The sequence below is a fragment of the Annulohypoxylon truncatum genome (genome assembly GCF_022578515.1).
Source record: "Annulohypoxylon truncatum strain CBS 140777 unplaced genomic scaffold F4807scaffold_18, whole genome shotgun sequence".
Taxonomy (NCBI): Eukaryota; Fungi; Ascomycota; class Sordariomycetes; order Xylariales; family Hypoxylaceae; genus Annulohypoxylon; species Annulohypoxylon truncatum.
In genome coordinates, this window is record NW_025953804.1 from 346028 (window position 1) to 370138 (window position 24111).

The 24111-nt window shown below is 47.0% G+C and overlaps 9 protein-coding genes across 9 annotated transcripts; 2 read left to right on the forward strand and 7 right to left on the reverse strand.

The window, feature by feature from the left end:
- Nucleotides 1-1247: 1247 nt before the first annotated feature.
- On the reverse strand, nt 1248-2132 carry F4807DRAFT_427644 (uncharacterized protein). Its single transcript, XM_047998187.1, has one exon. The coding sequence runs from the start codon at nt 1875-1877 to the stop codon at nt 1458-1460; it is 420 nt and encodes a 139-aa protein (XP_047853749.1). The 5' UTR covers nt 1878-2132; the 3' UTR covers nt 1248-1457.
- A 1661-nt stretch (nt 2133-3793) lies between these two features.
- On the reverse strand, nt 3794-4387 carry F4807DRAFT_460922 (uncharacterized protein; the record flags this gene model as incomplete). The annotated part of the gene is made up of 1 exon (XM_048001599.1): nt 3794-4387. The coding sequence occupies one exon, from the start codon at nt 4385-4387 to the stop codon at nt 3794-3796; it is 594 nt and encodes a 197-aa protein (XP_047853750.1).
- Nucleotides 4388-5790: 1403 nt separating this feature from the next.
- Nucleotides 5791-6231, reverse strand: F4807DRAFT_460923 (uncharacterized protein; the record flags this gene model as incomplete). The annotated part of the gene is made up of 1 exon (XM_048001600.1): nt 5791-6231. One exon carries the CDS (start codon nt 6229-6231, stop codon nt 5791-5793), a length of 441 nt encoding a protein of 146 aa, XP_047853751.1.
- Nucleotides 6232-8430: 2199 nt separating this feature from the next.
- Nucleotides 8431-11221, reverse strand: F4807DRAFT_427646 (uncharacterized protein). Its single transcript, XM_047998188.1, has 2 exons — nt 8708-11221; nt 8431-8627 (listed from the first exon to the last, which is right to left on the reverse strand). Exon 1 carries the CDS (start codon nt 10734-10736, stop codon nt 9024-9026), a length of 1713 nt encoding a protein of 570 aa, XP_047853752.1. The 5' UTR covers nt 10737-11221; the 3' UTR covers nt 8431-8627; nt 8708-9023.
- A 251-nt stretch (nt 11222-11472) lies between these two features.
- F4807DRAFT_101069 (class II aaRS and biotin synthetase) lies at nt 11473-13356 on the forward strand. Its single transcript, XM_047992634.1, has one exon. It carries the CDS (start codon nt 11564-11566, stop codon nt 13067-13069), a length of 1506 nt encoding a protein of 501 aa, XP_047853753.1. The 5' UTR covers nt 11473-11563; the 3' UTR covers nt 13070-13356.
- F4807DRAFT_460926 (uncharacterized protein) lies at nt 13347-13751 on the reverse strand (the record flags this gene model as incomplete). Its single annotated transcript, XM_048001601.1, has 2 exons — nt 13347-13561; nt 13634-13751. 2 exons carry the CDS (start codon nt 13749-13751, stop codon nt 13347-13349), a joined length of 333 nt encoding a protein of 110 aa, XP_047853754.1.
- A 516-nt stretch (nt 13752-14267) lies between these two features.
- On the forward strand, nt 14268-15709 carry F4807DRAFT_101210 (Maf/Ham1). Its single transcript, XM_047992636.1, has 2 exons — nt 14268-14291; nt 14349-15709. Exon 2 carries the CDS (start codon nt 14642-14644, stop codon nt 15578-15580), a length of 939 nt encoding a protein of 312 aa, XP_047853755.1. The 5' UTR covers nt 14268-14291; nt 14349-14641; the 3' UTR covers nt 15581-15709.
- Nucleotides 15710-16086: 377 nt separating this feature from the next.
- On the reverse strand, nt 16087-18704 carry F4807DRAFT_101063 (uncharacterized protein). Its single transcript, XM_047992633.1, has 5 exons — nt 18379-18704; nt 17343-18326; nt 17021-17292; nt 16604-16968; nt 16087-16548 (listed from the first exon to the last, which is right to left on the reverse strand). Exons 1-5 carry the CDS (start codon nt 18521-18523, stop codon nt 16278-16280), a joined length of 2037 nt encoding a protein of 678 aa, XP_047853756.1. The 5' UTR covers nt 18524-18704; the 3' UTR covers nt 16087-16277.
- Nucleotides 18705-21347: 2643 nt separating this feature from the next.
- F4807DRAFT_427684 (glycoside hydrolase family 47 protein) lies at nt 21348-23883 on the reverse strand. Its single transcript, XM_047998189.1, has 2 exons — nt 21892-23883; nt 21348-21835 (listed from the first exon to the last, which is right to left on the reverse strand). Exons 1-2 carry the CDS (start codon nt 23533-23535, stop codon nt 21716-21718), a joined length of 1764 nt encoding a protein of 587 aa, XP_047853757.1. The 5' UTR covers nt 23536-23883; the 3' UTR covers nt 21348-21715.
- Nucleotides 23884-24111: the final 228 nt, after the last annotated feature.

The window sequence follows — 24111 nt, forward strand, 5'->3', positions numbered from 1 at the left end:
GCAATCCATAGAGCCTTACCAACTCCAACATAAGCCAAATTTCAATGGTCTTCTCAATTGACACGTTTCACACACTTCTAGATCATTCTCATTCCGGAATTCGATGTTGAAAAGATGATACCAGATGCCCATACCAATCGGAATACGACCCTATCTTGCATGTCGTCCCACCAAATCACTCGGACTTTAAACATTCGGGCTTTAAGGCGTGAGCATTGTTGCCTGGGCTTTCAATGAGGTCGTGGTCTTTCTTAATTCATTCTTAAATCAACTACATGTAATTGCCACTGGTGCGGGACCGAGGGATATATCAGCCGCTTCCTCTCCATGCTCAGCTGACTCTTTCACAGCCATTCCGGACCCCTGAGCCGCATTGATACGAGACAATACAATGTACGAGGATCGAAACAGAACTAGCCCCTACGTGGAACGATTATGTAGCTCGTCATCTGCCATCATCCTTCAATCCCGAATTATGGAGTGGTCCGGGGGTTGTAAGCGATGTGTCACCTGTACACGATATGGAGGGGATAGATCTCAGATCTCGTTGAATGGATCCAGTTTCCTACTCCGTGTATGGACTTATGAATTGGGCTAGTTCTCGTTAGGCTGTAGGTATAAACCCTGTCTTGGCATAGACGTTACAGCAGTAGAGCATTGCAGATTCCACGTAGCATTCAGCTCAGGGGTTATTGCAAAAGAGATTTGTTAATCAAGAACTAAGGACATACTATGAAGAATGCATTTATAAGTAGTAATAAGCTGAATACCAATTGCATTGCTACCCATAACACCATGTGTATAAAAATAGATTTACAGGAATCAATCGGGTGGGAGAGAAATTTGGCTGTTGCGTGAACACTGCAGATGTAGAATTGGGCTAACCATTTGAAACATTGAAAGAGACCAATGACCCTTATCCATCAAATTGCTGTGTTTTAATTCGTTAACAGAGATGTCTGCCCATCTTTGTCTCGAAATGTTTTAGATGTGAAGTGATTAATAGATAAACTAGAATTATCTAAATATATCTTATTTAACCCAGTGGACTTTCATGGCTAGGTAGGTATGTTTTTGCATCACCAATGCCAAATTGGAGAATATGTATCAGTAATTCCAACGTTTCTAAGAGGCCTGACACCAATACCGAACGGACCTACGTACCTGGGGCATGTTATCCCAAAACTCCGGGTTAAGGGAAAATCAGTGTGTTGGGTTGGAAATACAGACACAGAATTTTGAAAAGAGTCTATTTCTTTATAATCAGTAATAACAAAGGAGCTATCGATGTGAATGTTCCATCCAAAACCCATAGACCGCCATTGCAAGCGTTTCTCTACCTTTCTATTCCCGCAAGGGACCGAATCTTCCCGAACCAAGCCATACCCAGTTTTTCGCACCGTCATAAATTCGTTTCTCAGTCATGAATAAGCCCTTGGGCAGATATCCTTTCCGTATCAGCGCTTGGAACTCCTAGGTGAAGAGCTCTTCTCGCGCACACGGAACCTCTGGCTCTCCACGCCTCCCAGATGTTCCACTGTAAGGCCTCTCCCGTCGTGGTTATCTCTAGGCTCGCCGTAAAGCTGAACCTGAAGATAATAACTCCCAGGTCGAGTCACCTTGACCTTGAACTCCATCGCATCGTAGCAATTCGACATAACGTCCCAATTTCCAACGAGGCTTCCTTTGACGTACTCTGAGGCCTCTGAGGGCCCGCTCGAGCGCGATGTGACGGAGTGAAGCGTCAGGAACCCCATTGAGCCATTGTCTTCGTTGGCAGGGGCTTGGATGATGATTGGGAATTCTCGACCAACTTTGATGGACTCGGGGGGCGCAACGACGAAGGTAGCCCTCGCGCCTCGTCCTGATGAAGTCATCGTCGGATTTTCTCGTGCGGTCTCTTTGTGAAGAGTTGTGTATAAGCGTAGCTGTTGCGTCGACTTCGAGTGATGGATGATCAGATTGAGGAATGGTATCAATTGAAGTGTCGTAGTCGTCTGGTTCGATACTTTGGTCTCATAAACCAAAGCGCGTGGCCCCGGGGGACACAGAGCTATCTATTTATCCCTTCCCATGGATATTCTACGCCCCCTTTAGAATCCATGTGTTTTGCATAGAATCCCATCGTCCACCGATGGTCAAGCAAGCGCCAACGTATATGCAATTTCCTTGATTTCAATGCCCAAACAGCAAATACGAAGAAATATGTCAGGCTACATATCCATCATACCTACATAGGTTGAATTACGCACCCAGATAGCCACGTTGTTCTTTTCTCTTGGTTTCCGTAGGCAGGAGTTGCGATTCGTGCCACGACAAATCAGATACATGCATCTCAATGGCCCCATTCAGCATGGTCGAAAAAAATTGCAATTTCTACCTATACTCGAGTGTTTCTCTATAATTCGTGGCGGTGGCGTGTTGCGTATATACACAACACCTACCCTGTGCAGAATTTTCCAAACTCATCACTTCGCATGATTGAAAGATACCTTTTACGCCATGTTTGACTCATTTCATGCGCTGTCCACTCATAATATCACCTTCAAACTTTGCCTTCCTACTTCTCGACACCTCAAATCCCTGAAATTATCAGCAGGCTTTGAGGAAACACAGGTTATGACGACTGACCAGTCGATCAAGCCTATTCATCACTTGGCGCGTGATGGTGACTCGAGCTTTGGAAGGCACACCGAAATTTGTCGTAGATAAGACCCATGTTCAATTGAAATTATCATTCACCCTTTGGTTAAAATACGAGCATCTACTCATGAGCTGAACCAGGACCTTATGCGAATGGGAGTGAAAAATTGTGTCGCCACCAAAGAGAAGCGAAGGGAACCATGCCCAAATGTTCAGCTCTTTCGTGAAAACCAAAGAAAGAGCATTTAATGGATTAACCAAGCTGGATATGAGGCATATCCAAAGAAAAGTCTCGCTAGAACGGTTGCGTTTGGTGTTATCTTCCAGAGTGAGTTGCTGACTAATAACAAGCCCCTTTTTTCGTGTCAAATCTAATACCACCATTCAATACGATATAAGTCTAACCCAAGGCAAAATTGCATTGAAACATCATCCTATACAATATCTTATCGCTTTCTGGTGCTACTTTTGCTCAAGATATGGATATGATCCCAGCTTCCTACCCCTGTACAGCACCCCCTATTTCTAACTCTAAACTACCGACACTAGCATTGCTTCTATTCACAAATCTCTATCCAGGATTTTAAATACGCTTATTTCACGTATATTTGACACAGTTGAGCACCATTTTACATCACCAAGAAGCATTATTCCAAGGACTGCTTGCTGGATTGCTTACCTACCTATCCTGAATAAAATTATGTGATATATAGGTGCATTCCCGGCAAAGAACAGCTTTTGCCTTACTTTAGGTACGTATTACCCTCTTCCTACTAGATCGATTCCATCATCTCAGAGATTCCATAGATGAAATTACCCCCATTCCTAACGCCACATCCCCTACCCTGACCGCAAAGTCCGTCTACTATCTCTTTGGTCGGCATAAGACTACAGTCTCCACAAAACCGGTAACTGTACATCGACGATAGTGTAGGCCCTCAAAGCCTGTGAGCGTTGAGGCTCTCACAGTGATCTTCGGAGGCGTCTAACCAACTAGAAGTAAGATTTCGTGGAACTCAGGGGTTGCTGGAAGTACAGTTACTAACCGTGGTGGAGCTGTAGTCTTATGCCAAGCAAATAGATAGAACACCGGTTTATAGCAAACACGGTTCTTCTACCATGATGAAAGGTAGTTTAACTGAGGCGAAGATCATCTGGAGACCTTGAACTGCTTAGTCCGGATCTTTGCAAGCAGTTCTGGGGCACCACAACCGTTCTCTTTTTCGACGATCAAGTAAAGATAATAATGGCCCGGGCAGTGGATAGCGACTTTGAAAAGTTCAATGTGCTGGAGATTTAATATATCCCAACTATTCGCTGCCAGGCCTTGACACTTGCCTCCTCGAACGGTTACCCGCACATCGGTATTAGCGGTCATTTGGGCTTGCGTGCTGAGGTCATCGGTGTCCTCGTACCTAACATAGAAGTATGAAGGAGGTCTGATAGCGTCTACGGCTCCTGGTAAATGGCACCCGGTTGAGTCCCGGTAAGGTTGGATATCGATTTTCAAATTGAATTGTTCTCCTTTCCGAACATCAAAGGGTTTCCCTGAACACTTTGCGTGTGGCTTACATCCGCGTTGCGGGTCGGCCACTACTATGGTTTCGGGACTTGTAACCTCCCTAGCAACTAGAGTGACGATGATACTTTCTGCCGAAGTTTCTTCGCTCATTGGTGGTGGCAGCGATGTGTACCATGTGCTCAGTTTTGAGGGCCGGTGGGAAAGTCTTGATTGCCGAATCATCGTGAAAAATGTAGGCCTCTTAAATGAAATATTTCGTAGCCCTTCGGTGATATCGACGGTGTAGGTGTGATTTCGAGATTAAGTTTATAATATAGATAGATCGGAACTGAACCTCAACCTGGATACCTCTCAGGTAGGTTAGGGCATAAATAAAAACTAGTAGACGGAGGCAGCCTAAAGATTATATTAACCAACTGTTTTCCTGGGGATACTTTTAAACCATACGTAGGTACCTTATCTAATTCCCTGTCTTTCACTGTTGACCTGTGCAACTGAATAATAACAGTATTGTTCATAACTCCCTTTTCATTGCATAAATAAAGTCTGAATTTCAGAAAAATAACGTGTGATGCCTCGGGCAAACAGTCCGACAAAAGTAGCTTGGGTTAGGTGTTTAATGCTTTTCGTTATGTAGGTATGTATCACCAAGCTGCAGATTCCTTCGCTTCAGCTTCATCTTTCCCATCCCTGACGATGAGATAGAATCATCACTCGGTCATCCTATTTCAAGACGCAAGTGGAATATATGAGTAAATGATGAGCCAGGTATCCGAGTCTCGTTACACGGACGGGGCTTAGGCATTTAGCCCCTTATAACCCTGAATCGTGATGTGCTGTGCTCTGGTAGCTTGTGTGGTGCGGTAGATTTACATGTAAAGGCCCTTTCTCGAGGGTTTAAAGGACCTGATCAAAATTAACATCGAAATTACTAAGGCATCAACGAAAACATGTAGATATATAGTTGGATTACTTAGGCATACTGAAGGTTGCTCAATTATTGGCAAATCCTTTAGAAATGTTTGCTCCTTTCCATCCATGTCGATGCTTAACCGAAGTTTAACAATCTACTAAGGCAGATGATAGCGAGGACCTCATTTTCTTTGCATTTATTAACGATCACTTGATAATAGCATACCCTTCATATAGATCGTGAGTTAGTATGTACGGAGCTGTCTGATAGGCACTTAGACGGAATCTTTATCCAGGGGCGATAGCACAGTCCTCGATAATTCCTTGCGACGATAAGGAATATTGTATGTGACAAAACTAATACCTGGATAGATATATAGATGCAACGGTACGAGTAGTACCTATGGATTTTATATAGTATTAAGGGGATATCTTGGGTATATTGCTCCATAAGGGACAAAACTACGTACTACAATTTAGCCCCGGGTGAGTGTTCCCAGCTTCTAAATCCAGCATCACAGGGCCGAGAATGCTGAGCAGTGTTGAATTCACCTTCGACAGCACATCTGTAAGAAGTATATTTATTTTCCTCAAGAACTACGACACGTTTCCCCCCTTTACTCTAAAGCAGAGTATCGCTCCAAGCAAAATAGGTAAACATACAAGTGCCGCTCCCTACGTACTCCATCCCCTATATCCCCCTCCATTTATCCTCAAACTGCAATCTCGGGAAACTCGATATCTTTACTAGTCAATACATCGAGAAGGATGTCGCGTCGGCTACCTCCACGATACTGCATGATTTCGACTTGAATGCGGAAGACGCCAGGGGTGATCATCACCAGGTCGTCGAATGTGATAGAAATGCAACCGTTCCAGCGCTTCCTCTTGGTTCCGGCGAACTGAGTTTGCCTATCAGCAGGAAAAAACTCCCCCGGCCAATTCGACTCGTCCGGTTCGAGAAGAACGAGCTTCACGTAGTCCGCCTCGCCGAAATGCTCGCTGCGACGCTTCACGGTGATGGTGAACTCTTGGTTCCCCTCTAGATTCTTGCGGTAGTTGTCGTAGATCCAGAACTCGGGTTCCTCTTCTGAATAGAGTCTGTAGGCCCATTCTGGAACATCCTGTTTCTCCCTAGAGCGTGAGGACGACATCTTAGACGTTTGCCCGTTTATGTAGAATGTCCTTGTTTGGCGTATTTTCTGGATTATCTGTAAATTCCGGTGGCTTTTGCAGTATTCTTATAGAAGACTAGAAAAAAACTAACGGACCTGAATGCGGAGAGTATTAGTGGTGAACTATTTTTTTTATCGGAAGGAATTTTGAGAATTTTTTGGTGGATATATAGGGAATTTGGTAACGACTTAGCTGAAATTAGAAGTCACTACTTATCAGCAGTTTTCCTCAGGATGCCTAGCACTTTTCCGTATGGATATCTGTGATGTTGAGCGACTGAATACTGCTTGAATTTAATATACCTGTATCGTAAGATTCATCTTACAAGACGGTGATGCTGTACAAAGAGAAGTATAAGGACACAGTTCTATTCAAAATGAGTGCAAGAACAAACGAACAAGGCCGTGATTAACAAGTGGATGCCAATAGGAGAACAATGGAATGTTAAACTTCACATAATGCTATTCTCTATTGGTTATCACGCCGTAGATGACGTAATATACGCCTTGCTATCATGGATTCCTCCCCCTAAGCCGTAGTTTATACGTGTATCATCTGAAGGTACCTACCTTTATAATTCATAATAGACACAATTATTTTCAACATCTTGTGACTCACACACGTTCGCATCTATGGAGCAGTAGTTTAGCTCGTTCCCCTCCCATGGTCTATATGGTTTGGGAAAGACCCGGGTGCAAATCTCCGGTGGATGCAATCACTTTTTTGTGGGATTATTCTGTCACGAAGTGCCTTGCGTTCAGGTCGACGCCGAGGCATTCTTTTGTCGTATATCCTTCTTCTACGTCCCATATCCTCCTCTTTACTTCTTTCGGTATATGATCGTACAAATATTTCTCACGAGATTCATTAATTTTCACAACATCGTCACGTACCTCCCATTTACATCCAGTCTCGGCTCAACTTGCACAAATCCTCTGATCTTTCAGCAAATATCTGGGAAGTTTATCTTATACATTGCATTCATGATTAGACCGTCACCGTCTGTACCATCTTATTCCAGGCTGCCCCTTATAGTTCAGGGTTCTCACACGCGAATTCATAACCACAGCAACGATGTACCCATACCCCCCAACACCCTACCATTTGCAAAAATCAGTCAAGATTCCCTGTCCTTATTTGTCTTGTCGGTGGACCTTGCTGTTGTGATGGAACGAAGAACACCCATATTTTCCACCTTTTTGATTGCTCGTGCCGACACTCTCATGGTGGCCACCACGGGTACCCGAAGCGTTTGAGCCCACCATTTCCTTGTCTTTCTGGCGTCGGGCTGTGTCGACCGAATAGCCTCCCCAGCTGATCTTTCCAGTCTCAGGGCTTGGAGACATTAGGTTACTTGATTTGTTCTGTGACACTGAAATTATCTTGTTCGTATGGATGCTTCTGTGATGGAAGGAATAAAACTCGGTTTTCCTGTCGTCGGCGCCACTTTACCCCTTTTTAGTATATGGGGTATAAGATCAATGGATTCTTGACTTGGAAATACTTCAATTATTCATGGAATTTTGCGTGGCGTTGGAGATGTGACTCTAATACGTATTGAGTACCTGGATATTCGATTCTAAAGTTGTAGATATTGCTTCAATTTTTGGTAGTGTAACCGCTCTCTGTAGATTCTTTTAATTAGAATCAAGAATTTAATTCAAATTTGGGGGCGTAGATTATGTAGAGGTTCCCCAAAGCAGCTTTTCGGGGAGCCATGTTTGCCGATTCAAATCCCGACTCGTCATAACCTCTCTCAACTTCGGATTGTTCTTATTGTTTCGTAGCCTCGTCAAGTGATATAATCCTGGCCACCTGAGTAAATCGCAAACCATGCCAGTGTATTGACTTTTATTGCTTAGCCAAGAATTCTCGCTGTCTAGACCCAGTATAGATGTATCTTACGAGAAACATAATCATAGGATTTAGGAGAGGCCTTTGTTGGAGCGAAGTGAAATGTCGATTACTGGGCTATTATGAAATCTGAATCAAGTTCTTATTAGTATTATTAGATAAATGGTGTGACTTTTTCAACTATTACTCACATGCGGAGTCGTGCCAGGCATAGCCGTCTTGAGATGATTGTTCTGGGTATCACCGTCAGGGGCACAGCATATGGACCCCATTTTCTTAAGCTCCGACGTTGTCTAGTTGGGGTGACAAGTTGAGTAAAGTGACTTGTAAATTAAGCAGGCTGAGTTGTATTTGGTTACAATACACAGAGAAAAAAATGTTAAATATACGACTTTATCTTAGTGGGGAATTTCTTCAGTCTCGCCCCTTTTTTCTAGCCGCTTCCCCCTTTCAGTCACATTAATGATCGCGTGACCCACCCCGACTACTTCTACTCTGAAGAGATGCAGGCTATGAGCTCCTTGTGTACATTAGCTTGAATTTATTTCAAGAAAACTATAATATGCTTCTTTGCAGGAATGGATGTGGTTGAGTACCTACAAGTCTAAGCGAAGGAGGGCCAATGAGACATGCATCACAGCTCTTTATTACTCTGCGAACGAACCATCCCAACATAATCGTGAGCGCTTCCCTACTACCGTCATCTACAACCTTCCATGCCCACCTAGTTCACCTTAGAAGTCTAGAATGTCTGGTGTGACGGGCTCGTTACTCAATATTAACCCGCTATCCGTATCTTATGTTGTACACAAACTCAAACTGGTCCCAAAACTCCGGTTATTCATGTTCAACAGCCTTAATTCCCAATCCCATGATATCCACAATTTCTATCATCACTCATTAACTTATTGTGCGATCAACCCTCGATCAAACGATCATCTTCCCTCGATCTCTGTATCGCTTGCTGCAACCGCTCATTCTCCTCCGCCCGGATACGGCTCCGTGAAGCCTCGAGTCTCTCGACACCGGCGTTGATAGTCTCGATGTGCACGGTCAGGGGTATGTCCGTTGTGTCCGCCAAGAGCTCCGGAGCGGCAACTCGATCCCTCAAGTCGCTCAGTTTCGTCCGGATATCCGTCAAATCGTGTATCAATTTACCTAGCTGCCGAACCGCTGAGTGTCGCTGCGTCTCGACCTGCTGTAGAAGGCTGAGTTGACCCTTCAGGTTATGCAGGCGGCGGGTGTTAGCCCCGACGAGCGTCCAGACGTTCCAGAAGACCTCATTGTGCTTCTCCTTGACGACGTTGCCCGTGTGCACAACATGCTCGTTGATAAGTTCGAGACTGCCCTCTGCCTCGTGAAGCAAGCGCATTACAGCCGTCCCTTCCAAAATTAGGGTCTGGATCTTGTCCGCCACCATGGCTGTATGTTCGATGTACTTTTCGAGAAGGACGTGTTCATCAAAACCTGGAGATTGAAATGGTGAAAAGAGCCAACCACTAAAGCGAGACAACATGTTATCATTAGCCTCGCGGTTCAGGGCAATGGAATCGATATATCGCGACGTCCACCGGTTGATGCTGATGACGCTATCGACTGCGCTGCCGACATGAGTATTGAACATCTGCAGATCGTCTGCACCGACGCGGACGGCTTCGATATAGTTATCGAATTCGTGTACCAGCTCTGCGCGAGTTGGTAATTCGCTGAATTTAACCATCGTTCGTAGGTCACGGACGGATGCTTCCGATCGTTTCATGTCCATCGGCAAAGATATGCCTTGTGCAGAGTCCTCAAGCACCTTCTCAAATTGAGATTGCACGTTCATCAATTCTTCGAACTCGACGGGCGACGAGCCGTCTCCTTTTCCAGATTGCAAATTATCCGGGCAGAAAGGGAGGTTCATTAGAGACACACCAGGTACTCGGCATAATGGTGCTAGCGGTGCAGTGAGCGAGTTGACGAGCATGTCCTTAGCCATTATACACACGCCAATAATCAGGTAAATAGCGAGCATGATGGCTATCGGCCACTGTGCGTAGCGGAAAGCCAACCGAATGGTGCCGAGAACCCAGGAAGCGAAGTCGAAAAGAAACTCAGGGGCAGATGATATGAACCTAGTACTAAGTGAGGGCCTGGGAGGAGCGCTGTTCTCGTCGTGTTGAGTGCCGGGTTTACGTGGAGTTGGATCGTTGTCCACTTGACGATTACCTCGTCGCCTCGTCACTCGTGGTTCTTGCATGACGGGATGAGTGGTTCTAGAAGACCGACGGTTGTTCCGCGGTGGGCTTTCAACATCAACGGCTGGCATAAAGAATTCAGGAACAGGCGTTCGGTCTTTGTCCATAGACACGTTCCTTGGAGTAAGCGAAGGTTGAAAGGGCGCTCTTCGAATGACGTTATCTTCGTCGGCCCTATCATAAAAATCGTGAATGCTGTCCTGGGAACCAACACTGAAGTCTTGCGATGAATATGGCTGGGATGGTTGGGACTGGCTGCTGAATACGAGAGCGTCACCCTCGAAAGGATCTTGAACTATTGCGGTATCGAAGCTGTCGTTATCACCTCCTTCTACCATACGCCAGGAATCCTCGACAGAGAGCTGTTTGCTACTTCGGGTTCGTGCCATGTTCTAGTGAGTATGTTTATTCCAAGAAATCCGACTTAGAATCTCATAGTTCCCAGCTCCCACCTGAAGATACTCGCTGTGCTGCGTTGGGCAGCGGTGGATGATGTTAGGTTCAGGTTTCTTTGACCAAGTCGAAATGTCACTTGAAGTCTTTAAGTAAGGTTCGGGCTTGTCTTGGTGCGACTTCCCATCCCACTTCGTCGGTGATATGAGTAACTAGGCAAGGCAGGCACGAGTGTTATATACTAGTGCCAAGATCACGGACTTCGGTACGGGTCCTGATAAACAAGGGTCGCAGAAATGCAGTGACTCATACAGAGATCAATAGTTGAAGCGTGAAAATAGGTAGATTGAAGTCAATAGAATAGGCGTAGTACCTGCACAGACCAATATTTAATGTCTTGAGAGGATGCAAGTTTGATGGAGGCATCCATGCGCCTTATGAGACTCTAGAGATATCGTGAACTGGTCGCGGCTGACTTGATGTCACGGGGTTAGCGTCGTACCGTGTGATTGGATCCCCTACCATATCCAGTAATAATAACAAATACAAGTTTGGACTACGCTACGGTTCTAAAGTGATGTACGGAGTACATGTGCTAGGCTGCAAAGATATGATGTGACCTGAGTACCCCATACAGACAATCCCCCCACCTTCCGTTCAGTAAAGCTTCCAACCGTAGATCCCTGTCGACTCCTTCAATCCCTGTCACTTCTCCAATTTGTCTGTGCGAATCAATTCTTTTGAACTTATAATTTTTCTGACGTTTATTTCTTAGAGCTTCTCAAAGCTCGTCATGGTTCGAAAGTGACGATTGATTGGCGACATGTTCGCACGAAGCGTGGCGAGGATACGCCCTCAGATATTGAGATGTGCACCTCGAATACGAAGGGTCGAGTCATTGACCCCTCCAACTCACTTCGGGTTCCGGAGTTGTTCTTCTCACTCAACCACGGAACTCCCACCGAAACCCTCCGCCGATCACACAAAACTCGGCATCCAACAAGAATTATTTATAACGTCCACATATAGTCCGGGCTCGCCTCTGTTGCTGCCTAATGGTGCTCGAATATTCAATCGCCTCGTAGAATTTATACGGAGCCAGTATGGACGATATGGGTTTAACGAGGTTATCACGCCTATTATCTATAAAAAGTCGCTATGGGGAAAGTCGGGCCATTTAGAAAATTACAGAGATGATATGTTCACTGTAACTAGTATGTCGCCCTCGAGAAGCGATAGTGGTGGCCGCGACAAAGAGAAAGACGAGTACGGTCTTAAGCCGATGAACTGCCCAGGCCATTGTCTGATCTTTGCATCCAAGCACCGGGGTTATCGAGAATTACCTGTGCGATACGCCGACTTTTCCCCCCTCCACAGAAACGAATTATCCGGAGCTCTAAGTGGCTTAACTAGAGTGCGGCGCTTCCATCAAGATGATGGTCATATTTTCTGTCGACCGATACAAGTCGAGGAGGAGATCAGGAAGACGCTAGACTTCGTGCGCGTCGTCTACTCAACTCTAAAACTAGGTCCCTACCGATTAACGCTCTCAACTCGTCCGGCGGACCATTACATCGGGACTATTGAGGAGTGGGACAGCGCTGAAAAGGGCCTCAAAAGAGCTTTGGAAGCCTCCGGTCAAGGTTGGACTATAAATGAAGGCGATGGTGCATTCTACGGGCCCAAGATTGACATAATATTGAGAGATTCGGATGGCAAGGAACATCAAACAGCCACAATACAACTCGACTTCCAATTACCGAAACGATTTGACTTAACATATCAAGTTCCAGCTCCCGAATTCGAGCGGAAAGGAGAAATCACAACCGATCCAGCCGAGCTTAAAAAATTTGGAAAGGCAACTCCCGTCCTCATCCACAGAGCTGTGCTAGGCTCGGTGGAGAGGTTAATGGCTCTGCTTATCGAACACCACAACGGCAAGTGGCCGTTATGGTTGAACCCGAGGCAGGTGATAATAATCACAACACACGAGGATGAAAGTGGAAAAGTGAAAGAGCTAGCCAGGACCACCCAAGCCGTCCTAATGGGCCTGGATGAACCAGCTGATGGTCCAATCGCCAACCAATTCCAACTAACTGTAGACGTTGATGAAAGTGCCCGAAAATTACCACACAAAGTGCGTATGGCAGTATCTAAGGGCTACGGCGTTATTGTTACCATTGGCCCAGACCAGCTATCCGATGGAACTGTCGCAGTCGACTTTTCTAGATTGCCTGGATCGGATAGCGCTCACACAGAAGAACGTCGCGAGATGAAGCCGAAAGACTTGTACAACTTTCTCAAGAAGAGGGTTCAATCATTCGAATGATAATAAATTGCAGACCGAACAGTCTGCTTCAATTGATCAATTGTACTCGTATTGATCCCGTGCCTGGTCGCTTTAGGGTCTGAATAAGCATCAATGCCAATGTCTTCGCTTTCACCGTCATCTAAATTATGGCCCTTCTCCATCTGAGCTTCTTCCGGGAAATCTTTCTTGTAAATCCTTCTGACGGGCCTCCATCCTCTCCAAAATTTTAACGGGTCTGGAGGAACGCGACATCAGTCAATATATGCGCTATGATTTATAAAGGGTGGAAAGTGAATCAGAGGGAGACTTGCTCTTTTAAATGGTCTGGGACAGCAACACCTCGCGTCTCTGCCGCTTCAACTAGATCGCGCCGTCGAGCAAGTTGCTCCCTCATATATTTGACCGTTTCCTTCAGTACGAAGCCTTCGGAACGGCCGTGACCTTCCAGGCCGGGCACGAGCTCGCAGAGACGGTCAAAACCAGCTCTAATAGCTTCTCTGCGCTTTTGCTCTGCGACTGATATTAGCACCTAGCGCTGTCGCTTAGGAGACATTAGGTAAATATGTAGGAGGGACCGATTACCTGATGCGATATGATTTTGTTTCTTCTCCTCCTCGGTCAAGCGCGGCTTATCATCGTGCACCCCCGAACCCTGGCCGTTTTCTCCGTCCTGGGGAGATTTGGACCGCGGCTCAGACATTCTGCTCGAGGCACCCGAAGACTGAGACCGATAATCCTGCTTGGAACAAACGTCGGTCTCTCTCGCGCGTGTAACTGGATTCTTAATTGTTATATTATAGTTTTAGCTAAGACGGGAGTCCCGACAAACTCTGCTGGCGGGTGTCTAAGCCAAGTATCTGAAGACATGAGACAAGTGCTGGACGGAACGGTTCGCTGATGGCCTGTAGTTGTCGTTTAAACTTGAGATCCCCGGTGCACACATCTTCTAGGGGGTCGGTATAGAAGGGTGCGCTTGTTAAGAATATGGATGAAATCGTTCCGGGATGCCCGCCGTTTAAGATCGGGATGGGATGTAAATTTAACGAGATCTAGCTTTCGGTTTCACTTATAAAATGGCATCTCAGCTCGAAAAGTGCATGTGACACTCGGCCCCACTAGTCAATGACGGGTATCCCTGTCCATCACGTTCCATAAAAGAAGCTCGAACTTGCAGTTTCCAGCCCCAGCTGAGCCACGAGAAGGTCTGGATTTCGCCGATTTCGTTATCCGTCATTTATAGGTATGTATGTACCTTCGTACCCCCACGATCAATTGGTAAGCTAAAGTTGTGACGCAGCTTCCCCGGACCTGCACCCTGAACCCCACTAGCCCTTCCAACATTTCCAACGTTTTAAACCTACGATTGACTTCTCCTTGACCTCCCTTCCGTCCTTTACAAAGTCGACCAAAACCGCAGGGACGCCAATTTGACTTCTACTTCTCTTCGCCTTACCAATAACCAAGCTATCACGGCCCTCAGATTCCAACTCAACCACCAAACTCGACAGGTTCCCAGGTAGCTTCCAAGCTCCTTAGCTCCCTACCCCTATTCCTCCTATATCAACGATTACAACCACAACCACAACCGCAATGGACGACGAAAAGAAGCAACCCCTCCTCCAACCCACCCCATCCGACCCTCCCCCAGACTACGAAACCGCCGCCGCCGAACACGCCCCCACCACCCAGTCCCAACCCCTACCCATCCGCCCCCCTCCCGTCCGCCGGCCCCCGGGCGCCCTCCTCGACCTCCCGATCCTGAAGCACATGCGCACGCACCGCGTGATCCTCGCCTCCTCCTCACCGCGGCGGCGCGCCCTGCTCTCGCAGCTGGGGCTGCCGAACCTCGAAATCCGACCCAGCACCAAGCCGGAGGACCTATCCAAAGCGGACCTCGGGCCCTGGGCCTACGTGTCCGCGACCGCGCAGCAGAAGGCGCTAGACGTGTACGCCGCTCTCGTCGAGGAGGCCGCCGCGAACCAAACCTCCACCACCACCACCTCCACGAGTGCGAGTTCAAGTGCTACTGCCGGTATTAGCATAGACGACGCGCGCAGACGAGACCCGGACCTAGTAATCGCAGCGGACACAGTAATCGTGACGCGCGAGGGCGCGGTGCTAGAGAAGCCGTCGTCGGAGGCGGCGCACGTGAAGATGCTGCGGCACCTGCGGGACACGCGGTCGCACCGCGTGCTGACGGCCATCTGCTGCGTGGCGCCGCGCGCCGACGCCCAGCACCCGGGCTACGCGCTGGCCTCGCACGTCGAGGAGACCAAGGTGCTGTTCGCGCGCGAGGCCGACGGCCTGCCCGACGACGTCATCGACGCGTACGTGCGCACGCGCGAGGGCGCCGACAAGGCGGGGGGTTACGCCGTCCAGGGCCTGGGCGGCGCGCTGCTGGTCGAGAAGGTCGATGGCGCGGTGGATAATGTGGTGGGCTTGCCGGTGCGGAAGACGCTGCAGTTATGTGAGAAAGTTATCTTTCGGCAGAATGAGACGAGCGATGACGAGGAAGAGGAAGATGAGTGAAGTGGGTGGGTTGGGTGATACGGACAAGTCTTGAAAGTTTCAAGGTAGCGGGAAGACGTAGCTACATCCAGGCCTGAAAATCCAAGGGCATTTGGTCGATGCAATGTGGGAACATGTAATGACTATAGATGGCATCCCAATAGACTCGGACGATAGACATTCATGATATGTACAGTTTTATGTGATTTATATATACTAGGCAAGTGGAGGTATATGACAACGAAGTCTTCAAAAAGCATAATCCCAACCGTAACACACCTATAAGCGAACCCGACAAGCAAACCAAAACCCGCCCGTTATTTTGAGTGACATCCATATCATGTCTAGTGACATGTGCAAGATCATTTGTCGCCAGCGGTCGGCATCTTCGACAGTGATCCAGTCCTGTGCCTCCTGTCCTGTTTTGTTCTGCAACTCAATCCAAATATCTATAATAAACACGGCCCAAGCACTTAACGCCAATATAAGTTGATATAACCCGTGTAAGTAGGATAGAATATAGAAAATTAATCGATAAAAAGGGGTATATGTCGTGAAATTCATGAGATGGAGTATAAGAATCGGGTATAAATGAGTTGGTATGTGACAGCGGAAATGTGATGTCAGTATATGTAACGTCTGTACATCTGTTAAATTGGATAGGCCGTGTTATACAAGGCAATAAGCATTTCCTGGATTGACGACAGATGCAGCCGCCCTATTCAGCCGTCGTATTTAACATTGCCCAGAAGCCCCTCCCATCTTCTGGCAGTGTCAAGTTGTGGACGTTGCGGCAGTGCGCCCTGATATTATCGGTGCGTCCTCCTTTAAACGTCTTATTACAATCGCTGTTCGGACATTTGATAGTTACGTCCACATGCGATCGCTTGTGCCGAGATAAGTGAGAGCTTATGTTTTTGCCTTTAAAAACCTTCTCACATTGGTTGCACCGTACCATATTTGGTGCAGGGGACATCGGGCTGGCGTTTCTGAGGGATGTTAGAAAGGCACAGATGTCAAGGTTAGATTATAAAATAAACATACAATTCATGAGGCGTGGAAATCTCCGAGTTAGTCCCGTACACACTCCGCGTGTAACTTCCTGTTGAATCGGGAACAGATAATGTAGGCTGACTAGTGCTAGTCTGCGAGGCAATCGTGGGTTGGTTTGGCTGGAGCGTTCGAGAGTCTCGAGAATGAGATGATTGCGACGCGAAGAGATATGTGGGATGGTATTCCCCACTGAAATCTCTTTCCACCTCGTCGAGTTTTTGCTCAAGAGCATGGTTTGTTATATGTCTCCGACGGCCGGAAGGACCGTTCGGCTCTTCCGCCACATGGGCCGTAGGACAGACTTGCAGTACGGTCCGAACAAAATCACGACAAGAACCAGCATTCGGAAATAAGCTCTGATAACAATTTGTCAATAAAAATATCGTAGAAGCAGATAACTTGACTTACCACACTTAGATGGATCATATACTTGACCGTATCCTTAACCGAATGTAGCGCACCAAGCAATGCCACCGACCAAGTAGTCGAAACGATAGCTTGTGCTATCGGATGTTGTGCGGATTGTGAAATAGAATTTCTCAGCGGGCCAAAAAGGGTATTTTCAATTCTGTTGAAGAACAGTTTCTCGGAGATCCGGGCGTTCGAAGTCAATGATAAATTGTTCCAGCGAATTAACCCCTGCGCAAAAAGGTGAGGCAGATCGCCCTGATTGGTGAAGTCTAGTATCGTATAAGAAACTAATCACAGTACACTCAGGCAGCTCACCTACTATCTATGAATCTCTTGAAAACACCAAAGGGGGCAGACTGGTTTAAAGCACCTAGGCCCAACTGAGTCTCGTGAGGGCGACAACCGGGCGGTTGGGGATATTCAAATGACGGTCCAGGGTTGTGTAGATGAGGCTGGCGCGAAAAGGTAGAAGACGCATCAATTTCATGTGACAGGAAAGATTGATTCCTATTGGTTGTCGGGACATAAGAAGGCATAAGATACTGGTTGCCCAATGATTCGAATGGATTGAGTTGCTGAGGTTGGTTCAGTTGATAAGCTGTGGGATATTCGTCACTAAGACGAGGAGTGAAGCTCTGGTCATGAAATGTCCACATAGACAAAGAGTTTTCGTTGATAGTCTGGGGATAGAAAGTAGGGCTTGGGTTTGTAAATTGTCTTCCCGTTTCGAAAACTTGCGTTTCGTAAGGAATTCGAGTAGGTCGAGCATCTTCCAATGATGATTTATCCACTAGCTTCAACTGTTCAAAAACTAGATTCAGACTCTCTAGGTTTATTTCGTTTAGCGGTATCGTATTCCTCCAACTAGTGAATGCTGACTGGACACCCTCATAGGAACCTCTGTCCGTGGCGTAATGAGAAATTGCATGCTGGACAATCATGGCGCAGAGCATCTCGGGGAATTCGGTGGGAACCTCGTTTTGTTGAATGTCTCCAAGGGCCCTTAAACCGTAGTTCCTGATATCCTTTGGCTCCCTATACGTTTTGAACCAATCCCCTAGCTCGCCCGGTCTGCTTTGGAGGCATTCCTGAAGCTTCTGGTGATACTCGTCAATCTTCTTAATGAACCGCCATGAAGACTGCCACTGTGACTGACGGCCTTTGTTCCGACTATTAGAAGAACCATCAACTAGGCTGGCAGTCACAGGCGGTTCCTGATGATTGCTTGCCGGTCGGTCAGGTCGGAATGTGGGAATGGAGGATGAGTGTAGGAAGTGTAGATCAGGCGTTGCAGCAGCCGTGTCTGAGTAGCTTGTTAGCCGACCATGCATGCTTCGAACAGTTAGGATGCCTACCACCCGGCACATCCGCGTAAGCACACAATGAATCTACGAAGTCGCAAGTGATACCGAATGCCTTAATGTTACATAGGCCAACACGGTTGTTGATACTGTGGTTATAGGACGGTGTTGACAACGGCGACGCAGGATAATCGGCCATATTGGGAGCCTCCAGGAGTGACCACCTAACACTGTAAGATACCCAAGGAACTTGTCGTGGTGGTTCGAGGAATATGGTTATGGGCGGCGGCGGATATTTAGCCTCTGGGAATTCCCAAGGAACGAACTCGCGCGGGAGTGCCTCATTAAGAATGATTCCATCGTTTAAGAAGACGAGAACAGCGCAGAGGAGCTGCGGATGTTTTTTGACGAGTTGTCCTAGTCTTTGCGACTACATTAGTACGAAGGTACCTCTCTCGTTATTGTCCTGGCTTTCGGTGCTGCATTGTCCTAGCATAGCAACGAAGACGGGGATCGCAGAAAATAGGAAACTGAGAAAATGCGAGTAGCACCCCTGAATCGAATTTTTCTAAAAATGTAATGATTCTTAGGTGGAGTGGGCTCACCTCGTTCTAGCCAGCAGTGGCACTTGTTGGCGGTATATCCAGAAAACGAGATTTACGTTTCCTGTGATTTATTCATCCATGGATGTCAATCGGGTATGGCTGACTCCCATCAGACCCAAGCGGGGTAGCTTGAATTGGAATGCCATACTGTACACCGTTGAAAATAACCCCTCGGGCTACGTATTACGCATCGTGCTTCCTAAGCCACTGAGGGGTGAGTTGACCACTGGTTACATCGAGGAACTGATCTAGATACCTGGTTTCACGTCATATATCACAAATCTCCTAATCTACGGCTACGGTGGCTCGCTTGGTTCGTCCAAGTCCTCGGAACCATCACCGACATATTTTTTTGGTAGTTGGTCTTTGAGCTGGCCACGAGTTAGAAGGTAAGGAAGACAGGTAAGGTGAGGATTGGGCGGGCATGAGAAGAAGGTGGGGCATAGGTCGGGCACCAGTGCTTAGAAGTTGGTAGGTACTTTCAGCGACTCGGCGCAGTTGGAATTGGGCTGGACTAGCTAGAGTAGGTAGAAAGAATGATGAGAAATACCGCCCGTGTGTAGTGCTAGTATAGGTAGCCGACATGAATGAACAGGAGATTCTCTGTTGCTATCCACTCGGATACACGAGGCGACGAGATTATCAGTTCATGCCCGAGAGTTAAGGACGTTTCCTGTGCTCGACATTCTGACGACGGTTTCTCGGCAACTAGCCGGATCGGTTAGGCCTAAACAAATGTACCAATGATTGGTAGCTAGGCACCTACGGTAGGTGGTTGATTCCAAGCATGGTAAGCGCCGGCGCTTTTGACCATGGTGAGGATCAACTCACCGTAGTCGAGATTCGCCCGGCCAAGGTATTTTTAATGATTGAATACATATTCAATAGACGCAGTGGCCCATGTTTTCCGGGGGTGGCATGTTATATTTCGGGGTGCTGTCGTCTTTCATGAGCTTGGGGCAATTGGCCGAGACAAGCCGTGACAAAGTCTGGCTTAGGGTGCAAAATCTGGTTGTAACGCAGAATGCGGCGCCCTATTTTCCGACCATGATCTGAAATCAAGTAGAGGGGACGAAAGTTCACCCTGGTTCTGTTCAAAGTCGAGGGAGAATTTGTTAAGGACAAAACAACCAGACTCCAAACAACGTGTACCACGTAGTTAATTTGCTATAATGCACATTTTGCCACCCTCTAGGGTGTGATGGGTGCGGTGGAATGTGTAGAGAGGCTATGCGGCTATGAAGGAATTTTTTTGGTCTTTCGCCAGGTCACAGAGCGAGGATATGGCGGTGTAAACTGCATAACCACAAAGCTGTGCGTAGTGCAGTCGATCATTTAATTCCTGAGCGATCTAATGTTTCAGATAGACGAGAAGAGACGGATACTCTGGACTGGAAGAGGTTTGCTGTTAGGATATTTCGAGTTTTCGTGTAAGTACTTTTAGTTGTTCAAGTTTAGGAGCTCAGAAGTTTTGATAGAAGTCAAATTTGAGTTGACTTAAAATGGAACTAACGGAAAGCAATGCTGCTAAGTGGATTTAACAAGTTCGCGCTTGCCGCTACCTCCACATTCCAAGATAATAAGGGTCTGAGGCCATTTAGTTGGCTAATTCGTAACTTCCATCCATCATACTAAAACGTGTTTAACACATGGCAAGCGCAAGGGATTGGACGAATAGTACTAGTAACCACTACCCAATCATTTGGGGCATACCTACATGTGGTATGAGGTCGGGTCAGGGATTAATACTAACAGTAAGGTACCAAGGTGCATTTTCTACAATTGCATCATTTCGATTGCGAATTCTGATTCCCATAGCGATTTCTCAGGATCTAAATGCGATACCACCTAAGTACACATGTAAGTAAATATGCATGTAATAGATGGCAAGCTACCTACCAACGAGCCTAAGCACTCACTACTCTCGTCCACCTTGAATCTCTTGACATCCGATTGTGTAGGTGTACACCAAAATTAGATACAAGGTGAGTGAGTCATTGACGAAATATCCACAACTAGTACTTCATTTTATATGCAACTGTCCTTGCAGATACGGTGCACGACACAGCGCTCTAGCCGAAGGATGAAGGAAAGAAAAAAAAGAAAAAAAAGGGCGCATCATCGCCACAATAAGAAGATAGGTATGTGATGCGCTGTCATGCTCCCCCTATTCAAGCTATTAGTTGGCTAACCTACCTAGCTACCCTAAGGGGAAGTGAGGACTCCCGTCGAAAAGACCGGTGGGGACTAATCGAGCCAGAGGTAGGCTGCATGTAGTTTGTTCACCAAGAACATGACATGCAACATTGGGTACCTACCTACCTAGTTATGACATAGCCCTGCACGTTTAGAGACACATAGGTACCTGATCAAGAACGGTTTCTCGTTTCGGCATTTCAATGAGCGGTGGCAGTCGGGGTATAACATTATAGCTCGTTGGATATATTATTACCATTAGATCTATCACAGCCTCATTATAACTACCATTACGCCCAATCGCCCTCTATATATGGTGGTTCTTGTCATTAATCATATTTTCCATCGAGATGCCTCAACTCTAGATCGACGATCTTTCCTCATCTCTCTCAACCGGGCCTCACAGCTCCATATTGTGGTAAACCATCCTTTGAAGTCTGCTTGTAACGATGGCGGGAGAGGCGAGCCCCGCCTCGTAAAATTAATCCACGGATAGGAAATATCCAGAGCACTCCGTATGCCTGACCATACATGAATGCTCCGCGTAGTTTGACTGCTGCCTACTTTAGTGACAACTAGTCTCTTATTGCTCATTTTGGACGTTTGAGGGGGTGGGCTTCAGTATTCAAGACGTAATCGTCCAAGTTGACAAGATCAGGAGAGGAAAATGTCAGGTAAAGGTATCTGAGCGTCTCGGCCAGCCAGAAACTCTATAGTAATGTCAGCCAAAACTCAAACCACCATTATAAGCAACATAAAAACCTACCTCCATAGAGTCCGACTTCACAGTATTGACGTCTCTGACGGAATTAATTGATGAAAACGCTAGATCCGTCTCAGTCGCATTTCGAATAGCCTGAAACATTCTCCACGCCATCTCCTGGTACTCGGAATTGCCAGTCATGCGGTACATCAAGAACACGCTCTCGACAGCCTCGGGCCGCAAAAGGTAGCGCGGATCTCGAGCATTCTTGAAACCTTTCTTCAGTGTCATATCGGCCTCATTCTCCCATTGATCTTCGTCCCACTCGCACGGATCTAATGTATCGCATTTCTCTAGGTTGGAGATCTCGGGCATGATACCTGTAGGCATTGCGTCGTAGGCCCACACGCAGCCACGTGTGATCTTCTCGCCGATCTCGAGATGTTCCGGGATGTTGAAAAGTTTGCCTCCCAGCCCAAACATTCCCCCAACGAAGCATCCGAGGTGCTGCACTTCTGCGGTCAAATGAGGCCCTGTGTCTGACGAGACATACACGTTTCCGGAGAAGAGTATATCATCCTGATCTGGAGTCTTTGGTCGGAACAACAAATTCTTGATGACTGTATCCATGGATCCTCGGTAGAGCTTTTCATACATTGGTTCAAGGCCGCCTAAGATAGCGTAAGTCTTGGGCAGGTATTCATAAAGACTATCCGCCAGTGCGCCCAACGTGAAGCTGCTGTCACTGTCCAGCTGAAGCTGATTAAAGTCGAAGAATGTTGGCCACATGCCCGGTAGTGCTGTTTTATTCTGCCATTCGTCCAACACCAATGTCACCCTATTGATGACATCGTAGTACTTGTTATTTCCGGTGAGTTGAGCTAGCCGACTAAACTCTAGAGATGACGAAGTGACTGAGGCTGAAGGGTCGTGATATCCGGCGACCTGATTGCCGCGCTTAGCGTCATCAAAGTCTAACCAGAATGGGGGCATGTGGTTTGGCGTGTCATATGCCATAAAGAGCATGTCTCCAAGCTCAATAGCTTTCTCGAGCAGTGCTGTCTCTAAGCTCAGGTCGTATGCACCTAATAGTCCACCCAGATGCCGGATAGTAGTTTCGAAAAAGTTGCAGGAAGTATCTCTCGTGTCGGCCCAATCAATTGTGACTGCCGCTGCTGCTGCCTCATAAAAATCGTCCTTGAGGCCCATAATCCAAAGTGTCGAGAGGGAATCGACAAGCGTAGCCCCCCATCCGCCAAATCCAGGTGCATCTCTTCCTTTACCCGATACTGGCATAAGTTCGTCGTAACCAAACCCGACATTCTTATAACTAGTCCAACTCTTCACGAACGCACTCTTCACCTCGGCGCGCCGACTCGCCAGCACCTCCTCCCTCGCAACACCCTCAGGACTCGTGTCGGTAGTAAATGCATATTGTACTTTAGGTAGCGGGAGAGGTCTACCAGTTGGTAGAGGCGTATACTTCGATATGGGGTACTTCAAGGATTGCTTGGACCAGTCATAGCTCGACCTAACATAGGTAAAGCCGAAGAGGGTATCGCGACGTTCGGGGATAAGTCCGACTAGGAGATATATGACGAGTACTAGAAAAAGTGCGGCGGCGACTCGTGTTTTGCGTCGGAAGATAGCTATCATGGCGTTGTAGGGTTGTTGTCGAGCTTGCCATTCCACATTTTCAACAAACATGGAGAGATAGTAGATATCCCTCGCCCCGTCAGGTGATAGGGATAATAGAGATACATTACCAATATACCATACGTAGCCAGTAAGAAATGCCGTGGATAGAAATAGAGGCCGGATTGGATCTGACAACGAGCCGTGCAAATCGCATTAGTGAAACGCGGGCTGTACAGGATAACAAATGTGAATGTCAGGAAATGTGAAGAGTTCTTGGCGAGGACCAGGATGCCCCGACAGCTATTAGGGGGTAGACCCGCTCGTATTACAGTGGTGAAGCCGCCAAATTCCCGGCAGCCCGGCTAGCCGGCAAGTTCCAAGGTTCTCCAACCCCTACTGGTCGTTCGCTAATTGGCTTTCGTAGCGTTGTTTACTTGAGCTTATTAGTCAGGTACAGAGGATATTTACCGCAGATCCAGTCGATCTTTACCCCATACAGTTGAACTATTTATTACATAAGTCAGCAACTTCACATCCATCATTTACCTAAACACTAATGTCATTTGTACACATATTAGGGTTGCACAAAGGCCAAGAATCCTTAAATGATGCTATATCAGAACCTTAAAAGAACGTCCAGATCAA

Coding starts and splice junctions, on each gene's coding strand:
- F4807DRAFT_427644 (XM_047998187.1), bottom strand. CDS start 1,877: ATGACTTCATCAGGACGAGGCGCGAGGGCTACCTTCGTCGTTGCGCCC.
- F4807DRAFT_427646 (XM_047998188.1), bottom strand. CDS start 10,736: ATGGCACGAACCCGAAGTAGCAAACAGCTCTCTGTCGAGGATTCCTGG.
- F4807DRAFT_101069 (XM_047992634.1), top strand. CDS start 11,564: ATGTTCGCACGAAGCGTGGCGAGGATACGCCCTCAGATATTGAGATGT.
- F4807DRAFT_101210 (XM_047992636.1), top strand. CDS start 14,642: ATGGACGACGAAAAGAAGCAACCCCTCCTCCAACCCACCCCATCCGAC.
- F4807DRAFT_101063 (XM_047992633.1), bottom strand. CDS start 18,523: ATGGCCGATTATCCTGCGTCGCCGTTGTCAACACCGTCCTATAACCAC. Junction 18,327..18,378: donor TTACGCGGATGTGCCGGGTG/GTAGGCATCCTA, acceptor CAAGCTACTCAG/ACACGGCTGCTGCAACGCCT. Junction 16,969..17,020: donor ATATGATCCATCTAAGTGTG/GTAAGTCAAGTT, acceptor AATTGTTATCAG/AGCTTATTTCCGAATGCTGG.
- F4807DRAFT_427684 (XM_047998189.1), bottom strand. CDS start 23,535: ATGTTTGTTGAAAATGTGGAATGGCAAGCTCGACAACAACCCTACAAC. Junction 21,836..21,891: donor TGAAGTCGGACTCTATGGAG/GTAGGTTTTTAT, acceptor ACATTACTATAG/AGTTTCTGGCTGGCCGAGAC.